Source organism: Vicia villosa, linkage group LG1, assembly GCF_029867415.1.
Source record: "Vicia villosa cultivar HV-30 ecotype Madison, WI linkage group LG1, Vvil1.0, whole genome shotgun sequence".
Taxonomy (NCBI): Eukaryota; Viridiplantae; Streptophyta; class Magnoliopsida; order Fabales; family Fabaceae; genus Vicia; species Vicia villosa.
Window position 1 is genome coordinate 124,046,457 of NC_081180.1, and position 10,344 is coordinate 124,056,800.

At 38.7% G+C, this 10,344-nt stretch overlaps 1 protein-coding gene across 2 annotated transcripts; it reads left to right on the plus strand.

The window, feature by feature from the left end:
• Positions 1–1,599: 1,599 nt before the first annotated feature.
• LOC131616120 (sucrose nonfermenting 4-like protein) lies at positions 1,600–8,040 on the plus strand. 2 transcript variants are annotated; one of them, XM_058887380.1, is made up of 13 exons: positions 1,600–1,886; positions 1,979–2,087; positions 2,469–2,556; positions 3,278–3,457; positions 4,978–5,085; positions 5,184–5,243; positions 5,426–5,515; positions 6,619–6,756; positions 6,882–7,026; positions 7,092–7,265; positions 7,429–7,492; positions 7,590–7,659; positions 7,762–8,040. In XM_058887380.1, exons 3-13 carry the CDS (start codon positions 2,488–2,490, stop codon positions 7,966–7,968), a joined length of 1,305 nt encoding a protein of 434 aa, XP_058743363.1. In that variant the 5' UTR covers positions 1,600–1,886; positions 1,979–2,087; positions 2,469–2,487; the 3' UTR covers positions 7,969–8,040. The 2 variants fall into 2 exon arrangements, with proteins under 2 accessions (XP_058743363.1, XP_058743356.1); XM_058887373.1 differs by lacking the exon at positions 1,600–1,886 and having other exon boundaries at positions 1,921–2,087.
• Positions 8,041–10,344: the final 2,304 nt, after the last annotated feature.

Here is a 10,344-nt window from a genome sequence, read left to right on the forward strand (position 1 = left end):
GTATGTCATCTTGGAGTAACGTCTTGAACAAAATTAAATCTCGCTTATTAAATTGGAAGGTGCGTTTTTTAAGTTTTGGTGGTAGATTGACTCTCCTTAAGTCCGTCCTTTGTAGCCTTTCTATTTTCATGCTCTCTTTTTATAAGGCCCCTTTGAAAGTTGTGAAGGAGATAACAAGTTTGCAAAGTAATTTTCTTTGGGGTGGATCGCTAGAAAAAAGGAAAATTCATTGGATTAGTTGGAGGAATGTGTGTCTTCCTAAGGAGAAGGGTGGGCTCGGTTTGAAAAGGATTCGCGATTTTAATTTGGCTCTCCTTAACAAATGGAGGTGGAGGATTCTTGGAGGTTCGGAAGCACTTTGGTACAAAGTGTTGAAAGCAAGGTACGGTGATATTAATCTTCTTGTTATTTCTAACGGTGGGAATAAAAAAGGGAGTCTTAATTCTTGGTGGTGGAAAGATATTATGTCTTTGGAGAAAATTTATAAGAGAGATGTTTTTGCTAATAATTGCTCTTTTAATATTGGTAACGGTTTTAGTGCCTCTTTTTGGCATTCTTTTTGGATGGAGAAGAATTGTCTTAAGGATATATTCCCGGTTGTTTATAATCTCTCTAACCTTAAGTTTGTTGCGATAGCGGGGATGGGTGGATGGGTGAATGGTTTGTGGGAGTGGGGCGATTTTGGTGTTGCGGAGGGTAGTAGATCGGAGGCCGTTTCGGTGGCGGTTCAGCACCTAAGATCCCTCTTAGGTTCGGCCCGACCGGATTCGATGGGTAAAGATGTGGTGGGGTGGGAGGCGGATGCGGATAGGAACTTCTCCGTGAAAAGTTGTTACTCTCTTTTTAATGATTTCCATGTTCCTTTTGGTCCCGATTTGGAATTTTTCAATTCCTTTGGGAGTCTTTGGAAATTGGAGGTGCCTCAAAATATTAAAGTGTTCGGTTGGAGGTGCTTTCTCAATCGGTTGCCAACAAAGGATCTTCTTTTCCGTAGAGGTATTTCTTTTGACAACTCTCTTGCTTGTGTTTTTTGTGGGTCGGAGAGGGAAACTTTGAATCATCTTTTGCATGTTTGTGGGTTTCCCGATTTGATTTGGAAGGAGATCGCTACTTGGTTGGGGTGTGTTGATTTCTTTTTTGAGGGTAGTATTATGGGAAGCTTCATGAAGTGGTATGGTTTTTGCAAATCTAAGAAGGTGAAATCCGGTAAAGTAGGAACTATTTGGTTGGCTATTTGTTGGTCTATTTGGAAGATTAGAAATGAGATTATTTTCCGGAATGTTTCTTGGAGTGTTTCCGATACCGTTTGGAGAATTAAGACTCTCATTTGGAGATGGTCTTACATAGGAAAAATTACCCGCACCAATTATAACTTCTATGATTTTAGCAATGATCCTTTGCTTTTTCTTTCTTAGGTTGTATTTGGTGGTTAATTTTTCTTTCGGATGATTTTCTTCTCCGTTTTTTGTAATCGTTCGTAGAACTTTTGGTTCTTTAATATATCTCTTGATTACAAAAAAAAAAAAAAAAAAAAAAAAAATATAGGTTGTGTGACATAAGATAATTGCATATTCGCGTGGCCGTTGGAAAGTCCCAAAATCAGTTTATACAAAGACAAACAACACAACTCATTTTTCTTCAAAATGCGTTTTCCAATACTCGTACATCATCATGATCAACGAGACTTGACTTGGATGCTTCTTCTAGATACGGTCAAGCCTTTCTCACTCTTCTTCTTTTTCCATTTTTGTTCGCTGCATCACGTTTTTTTTCACTCCACTTGATTGATAATTTTGTAACCGCTATTCGCAGCACAATTCACAATGCTATTTCACGTTCTTCATGCTTTCGTTCTCTCAACCTAAATTCATATAAATTCGAACTAGGTTATGCTATTTGCTTACTCATTACTTTTCAAACTTGTTCGGTTCAATTATTCACTTGTTTGAGATGGAAATGTCTGGTTCAGTGGCTGCAGGTGGAGGTCAGGGAAGTCGTGGAGGAGTACCTGAACCCTTTTTGATTCCTCACTTGTTTATTTGGCCTTATGGAGGAACAGCTGTGTTTTTGTCTGGTTCTTTCACCGGGTAAAAACTTCTATTATTTTGTTATTATTTTTGTTTATTGCATGCTTGAGTTAGCTTAATTATGTTATTTGTGTATGAAAGTTATGTAGCACTCACACCTCTGAAAAAGACATGTCTGTGTCGGTGGTGAACACTTGTACCGACACTTGTGATTATGTTTAATTTATTCATTTTTTAAAATTATTACCAGTATCGTTGTGTTAGTGTCAGGTCGTATTCGAGGTGTCTGTGCTTCATAGATCGGTAGTAGTATGAGTTATACGTTATGGTAGATGTGTGTTGCTGTCAGTTTGATTCTTTTTGGTGGCTTTTTTTGTTGTTGTAATTTTTTTGTTGATTGCATGCTAGAATTAACTTAACTATGATATTTGTTATGCACAGCTGGTCGACGATTATACCTATGTCTCGGATCGAAGGACAGCCAAATGCATTTCAAGCTACTTGTAGCTTGCCACCGGGGTTTCATCAGGTAGTTTGGCTTCTATGAATCTGGAAAAACTGAGGAAAAAACTACTTTTGTTTGAAATTTTTATATCTATGTGTTTTATACATTGGTCAGAATGCCCTCTTTCTCTTCTTGGAGATCAAAGAGGGGATGGGATCATTGAGTTTGTTTTTTCATATTGCTAAAGGAAAAGGAAAGAAAGGCTGAATGAAGTGTGTGCTTATAACCACTTACTTTAAACCATATTTGTGCCGATTAAAATTTTGATGCATTAGATTTAGAATAGTAGATTAGATTTCTTTTTATCTACATTTTTAATATATGAATCTAAAGACGGTGATGTTGCTCAAGATGGTGATGTTGCTCAAGATGCCACCTATGGAAAAGGGCATTTATAGTAGACTGTGTTCTTGTTATGTACTTTTGTTTGACCAACATTCATCAGGACAAAGGTTATCTTATATAACATATATGGTATGTATAGATCCAGTAACTATGTTTACAAGTTATTCATTACATACTACAGCGAAAACAGTCGTCATTAAATAGATAATTTATCGTAAATTTGTTATTCAGTTTATCAATGATGCATTTACATTGTGGCCTGTCACCGTGACTAATGGATTGGTATTTAAAATAAAATCCACCTGTTTGGTGCAATATCGGATATTTTATGAAAAAACTGAAATACTTAATATTGCATCTTCATGTTGTTGAGGGTAACATCATTACCAAATATGTACAGTACAAGTTTATTGTGGATGGCGTGTGGCGGCACGATGAGCAGAAGCAGTTTATAAATGCGAGCTTTGGAGTAGTTAATACTATTTTTGTTGAGCAACCATATATTTTACCTTCCATCAACAATGCTGGAACACCTAGTGGATCCCACATGGAGCTTGGCCATTTTGTGCCTGGGCACATGGTAAGTTTCTTCTTCCATCCCATTTTTTTCCCCCTTGCATTGTTGCATATATTGTGCTTGGATAGGATTCTTAACCATGTTATAGGTCAACAACTTCAGTTATGATTATTATTATACTCAAAATGGTGTGTTATTTTCTTCAAAACTTCCATTAATGTTTAAAAAACTAAAAAATATCTATATAAAGAGGGTGTTTCAGAATCTGAAAGAAAGGAAGAAACATACTGGCAACATATTAAAATTATTAATCAGTGAAAATTGTCACTAATTATTGTGGTGCGAATCCGTAAAAAAAGGTGTGATCCTTTTCTGTCTTTAAGTTAATATGAATGGACTACTACAAAACTATCATGCACATGACAGTAAATCCCAGTTTATTAAACTACCGAAGATATCATTTATCTTAGACTGAGAGTTATAAACCAGTTATTAAGAATAATGAGCACCTATTTACTCTAAGGTGATACATGTCGCTACTTTTAGGAATATAAAACCAATATTGTCCTTTACCTAGTTGATATTTGGCATGGTATCTATGCATCTCGTGACAATGTGATTAGGAGTTCAACCCATTACTTAGAATTTGGGTTTAGGCCTAACTCTACCCCGAAGATCCAGCTCAAAAGATGAGGGTAAAGGTGGCAGCCAGAGCCTATCCTAGATTTGTTGTCGGGCCACCCATGAAGTGGCTTCTAAGGTTGAGTTAGGCCCAAGCATGGATTCTAAGACCATCTTTCAAAACAAAGAAGTTGAATTTGGGCACCCGGTAAAGCAAGCTTGTATTGTCACAATCACAACTCTTCAACTTCAAAGAAGTATTGAGTTGCGACATGTAGTCATAAAACCTATCACAAGCTTTCACCTAATAGCTTAAGCTTTTGGGAAGTTCATACTTCATACCGATAACTGTGTTCTTACCACAATGGCATAGCATGAGAAATCTACAAGAAACCAAATTGATTCTCATTGGATTATTGGGCTAACTCACAAGCTCTAATATGTGGACCTTCCCTTAAGGACTTCATCTCCTTTTCTTAGCGAGATAGCATTAATGTGGACCTTCCCTAGCATATTTTGTGGAACAATTTGTTTTGATTATCTTCACGGGTTTTGGTAGTTTGGCATTAAAGCAACAGGCATGTCTTAAAAAACTCTTCTCAGCCCTTATATCTAATATGGGATATAATTACTCTTCTAGCATCTCTTTGATATTAGGCCTATTGTTTACTTAAGGGACTCTTAATTAGACGCGTACAAAGAGAATGAAGAGCCGGATTCTGTTAATGATTATTTTTGTTTGACTATTAACTTTTTCTTCTCTTACAAAAATTCTTTTATTTAAAGAAAATGATGCTAGAAATTTCAAATCTTAAAAATGTTTATATTTGATTTGAAAAAATATATCTTCCTTTGTATTCTAATATCCTCTTAAATGGGTGTCAGATTTGATCCCATAATCTTTCTAGTATTAAAACTTATACTACATAAAAGAAAGTACCTTATCCTTGGAGTTTTTCCAGGAGGCTTTTCCCAGGACATCAGAGTCTGCCCTGCATCTCTCTCGCTACCATCTATCTAAATTCATGTCATCAAATACTGTGTTTGATTTGATTCCCATGTCCGGCAAGGTAATTTAATACCTTTCTCTCTTTTGTCTCTTCAATGTATCCATTCAGTAGGAAGTTATCTGCTCTTTAGTGAAGCTAATTGCTTCAGATAATTTCAGGTTATTGTGTTAGATATAGATTTATCAATTCAGCAAGCATTCCATGCTCTTTATGAACAGGTATGTTCACCTCTCCCTCACTGCACTATTTATACGATGTGTTATTCATTCTTCTCTTTATATCAGAAGACATATCCATGCACATGTAATGTATGTTAATCTGCATGGTTGACTTTTACCTTGTGTGTGTTTGTCCGTCCACACGCACACACATTATAAATTGTAACTTAATCTGCTTTCAGGAAGTATCTGTAGCTCCTGTGTGGGATTCTAGCAAGTGCAAGTTTGTTGGAGTGCTTAGTGCAATGGACATTATTCAAATACTGAAACAGGTTCGTGGAGATTTTTAGTAAACTGAATGAAAAAAAGAAAACTGAACAGTTGGTAAATATGGTCGAAGAAGGAAGTTTTTTATTATATGGTAACTTAATTGAGGCCTAAATCCATGTGAAGTAGAAAGAAACTATAAGGCAGATGACAATATTGATTTATGCTGAGTAATTTTTTTTATCATTTATTGCATACATTGATCGTGTAAATTTGATTTGAAATTTTTTGTCATCGCCATTGAATCCTATTATCATCATTTTTGGCTAATTACCTATCATTTAATGGAGTAGGTTCAAGTAAGACTACTTAGGCTTGAATGAATTATATAGAGAAATTTATTTGGGAGGAGCGATCCTTGAAATATGCACCTTTTGGCTCCCCGTAATACTATTTTCTTCTTGAAAAATGATTTCTAGTTCTTCCATTTTAGATATTTTTGGCTGGGATCATGATCATGCATATTGTCATGATAGATCCATTGCTATCCTTCAATCTATTATTAGAATATTCACTGCTATAGTAAAAGATATGTCCGTAAGTAATTGTGATGATTTCTCATTCTTAGCTAGAAATAGGCTACTGATTAAATCCTTAGTAGATTTTTGATTACACAATTGATTGATTATGGTTAAGCTTTAAATAAGTCTGTACCACCCTTTGTTTGGTGTCCTCTCTCTATTCTCTTTTTTCTTTTCCTCCGTGTCCTTATTCCCGTGACAATTTCCTCTTTTTGGCCTTCGTTCTAGCAGCTGTTTTATTTGGTGTTGCGTATGACCAAAAATTCCTAATTTATCGAACAAATGTCAAATCCTTCTCTTTTTATGCTATTTCACTCATGGCGCCTCTATTGATGGTGTTTCTTGTCCTTCACAATTGGCATGGCTTGTTTTGTCATTGGAACATTTTTCCATAAAAATCTGCGCCCTATGCTAGATTTTTTCCTTTCTTTATCGATTTGTTATAATCAAAGAGTAATTAAGAGATTGACTGTGTTATTTCCAAGCTAATCTCTGTTAAAATGTCAATGATTGGTTGCCTACCTTTTAGAGAAACACGTAGTGCATGGTTTTTTAAATTCCGAGTCATCTAACATGCTTAATTTCAGCTGGAGAGTCATGGATCCACTTCCACTATGCCTGAAGAACAACCTAAGACACATACTATAGCAGCATGGAGAGAGAGGGAATTACACCAATGCGGAACTGGTAATAGCAGGAGAACATATCCTTGGAGGTTTGTTGATGTAAGTGCTCCTCAACAGTTATATGAGAAAAAAAATTGTGTATCAAAAAAATTTCCCAATTTCTAGTTATGCTTATCCTTTATGATTTTATAGTATTTCATTCTCTATTTATTTGTAATCTGCAGGCTGTGCCCGATGAGAGTCTAAAAGACATTGCTTTAAAATTTTTGCAAAACAAGGTGCCAGCAGTTCCTGTTATAGATTCTTCTTCCGAGGGTGGTTCAGTTCCTCAGCTGCTACACATAGCTTCTCTCACAGACATTCTAAAATGTAAGCTTCTAGATTTGTTGGCTATGTATAAATAACTTGGAACTGACCATGGACTTAATTTTCAGGTATATGCAGGCATATCAAGAACTGTTCTGGATTTTTGCCCATTCTTCAACTACCGGTTGGTTCAATACCCTTGGGCACGTGGGTTCCAAAAGTGGGGGAATCCGATAAGCAGCCACCTGCAATGCTAAAGCCAGCTGCTTCTGTTAGCGATGCTATATCTATATTGATTCAAGGTGACCATTTTTCTTATTCAAATTAGGGCCTAGTATATTTTCAGTTTAGACGTTAAATGGTACTCGAGTTTATTACTGTAGCGATATATCCATTTTAGAAGCAAAAGTTACATTGATTACTCTCTCTATCTTTTGTCATCTTACATATACTATCGTTTTGCAGGTGAAGTTAGCTCAATACCAATTGTGAATGTTGATAATTCATTACTTTATATATATTCAAAAAGGTAGAAACTTTTCTTTTCCTCCTTGTCCCAATGTTTGTGCTGAGAACATCTAGACATATCTAAAGCATATATGTTTATGTATTTCTATTTTCTCCAGTGATATTACTGCACTGGCTAAAAATGAAGTGTATGCTTGGATAAGTCTGGATAAATATTGTATCTATCAGGTAATTTCTCTCGTCCTATCGATAATTATGGAACTGCATCGGTAACTTGTCAAGTTGTCATGAAATATTTTTATAACGAGTAATGTTGGTTTAATTTTTCAGCAAATGTTTCGTGATCATCGATTGCCATGCGCAATGATTGACCAACAACTACTTCCAGTGTGTGTGAGGACCGATACACTGCACTCGGTGATGGAACGTTTGGCTAATTCAGATGTTGAAGAACTGGTGGTGGTGGAGGCTGGCAGCAGGCGTGTGGAAGGGGTCATTTCCATAGGCGACGTGTTCAGATTCTTGTTTGGTTATTAGTTGTGAAGGAAACTTCAGTGGCAGCTTTGGAAAACTATGAAAACTTGTTCTTTATGCATTTTGTTTCATTCATACTCTTTCTGGTTTCGTTTATATTTTATTTAATTGTATTATGTATTTGATATTGAAGATGTTCAGAATGCTCCAGCTATTTATCGAAACATTTTTGAAGTTAACAAGATTTTAATCCGATTTTGAATTGGAGAATGATATTTTAGTTTGATTTCGCGCTTTTGATAAAGAAGAAAGTTTTTTTTTTTACCCACCTCCCTATGGGGGTCACTCCCTGCGAAAAACCCAATTTACCCCTGTTTCGGAAATGAACTTCCGAAGTAATTTTTTTTTAAAAATTTTCTCAGACTTCGGAAGTTCATCTCCGAAAACACCAAATGGGGGGTGTTTTCGGATATGAACTTCCGAAAACACCTTTTTTCAGATTTTGGGGGTTTCGGAAATGAACTTCCGAATTATGCAGAAACTGTGTTTTTTTTTATGATTTTGGAAACAGCCTCGTATTTTTAATTAAAGAAAGACGGCAAATAAAATAAGCGATATATAAACAGAAAATACTAATATACTAATATGATCAGAATAGTGATATATACAAACCGATCCGATCCAAATCCAAATAATAATAGTGTACGAAAGATACAATCCGAAAACAAAAAAAGTAAACCCGACCACTACCGGGTATGCCTAACCCTCTCACCCTTGGCCCTCCTCTGCCGCCTATATGCCGCCGCACGGCCCGCATCAGTGACGATCATCTCCATCACGGCGACTGCCTCTGGACCGCCCTGATGAACGACACCTCGATCCAACGCGTCCCGCCCAAGCATCTCTATCCGCTGGCAGATCGGCAGGAGATCAATGGCGTGGTCATCCTCGGCCTGCTGGTTCTCCAGGATCTCCTCGTGTGCTGGCCTAGGAGCGTCGGGAGCGTCGGGTGTCAACAGAGGATGTGACACCCGATAGAACCATGTGACGTACCCCTCCACACTGTGTCAGTCCTGGGTGACCTGCATGCGACGATACTCCTCCGGTACCACATGATGCTCCCAATCCTCAAACATGGCAGTGAGTTGCACTCTGGTCACTGTGTTGGGAGCAGCCTCAGGGGGTGACCTGGGTATCATCTGCACAAATCTGAACTTCCGCATGCACCGCTCAGGGAGATACCGGACCATGATGGTAGTCTCGCATGCCAACCAGCCAGAATATAGAGATATGCCGTCAAAGGGGACAATCTGAGTGTAGTCACTGAACGGCCTCCAGGTGACGTCATCGTGCATCGTGCGGTCCAAGTACCCACGGTATGGTCCCACCGCATTGTTCCCCCTCTGGAGAACGTATCTGGCGGCCGGCCCTGGGCATGGCGTCAACGTACTGAGGATCAATGTGAAAGCCGTGGATCCGGGAGAAGTAAGAGATGATCCAGCTCTGAAACATAAATAAATACGAAACATAAGTAAATACGAAACACAAACACGAAACATAAATAAATACGGAACAATTAAAATGAAACGTACCGTGAGTAGTGTGCAGGATTCGGTCAACTGGCTCGTCCTCCAGTTGGAGGCCTCATTCAGCTTCTGGTATAGGTATGCCAGAGTAGCTGCCCCCCTGTTCCACTGGTGAACGGTGGTCAAGTCCATGAAGTAACGGAGGTAAGTCACGTCGACGTACCTCGCACTCTTGTCGACAAAGATCGCAGCGCCTACCACATGCATGTACCAGCACCGGAGAGCGCAGCCACAATGATAATGTGTAAATAGCTCGTTACCCTCAGCCTCAGCCTCGGCCGACGCCACCAGGTGGTGCTCGAAGTAGCGGCTCAGTATGATGAACCGGATATGAGGCCCAGATGTCGTGGCGCACTCAAAGTCAGCACATCATGCAAGGTGATCGTCATCTCCCCAACCGGCAAGTGGAAAGAAGACGTCTCCTTGTGCCACCGCTCCACAAAAGCCCCCTGCATGTCGTGTTGATGGTGGTGTACCCCTTCATGCAGAGCCCACTGAGCCCTGAACCTCTCACAGCGTCGTTAAACCACTCGGCAGTCGGTTTAAACAGACTGAAAATTTTTCGGGCATGGACCGGTTAAATAGACGGTTAATAAAATATTGAATAAACGTCTAAATTATAAACGGTTAAATAATGTAGTCGGACAAATTATAAAAAAATACCTCTCCCTCCCAGATCTGCCGAGCGACGTGGTCGTGGTAGGATATCAGCACGGAAGTGTCAATGGGCCCTCCTAGGAAGTTGTCCTCCTACTCATCCTCCTCCTCGGGTGGAGGGTCAACATCCGGTACCCCCTCCGCCTCGTGGTATGGCACTGCCACCTCCTCCTCCTCCTCCTCCTCCTCCTCCTCT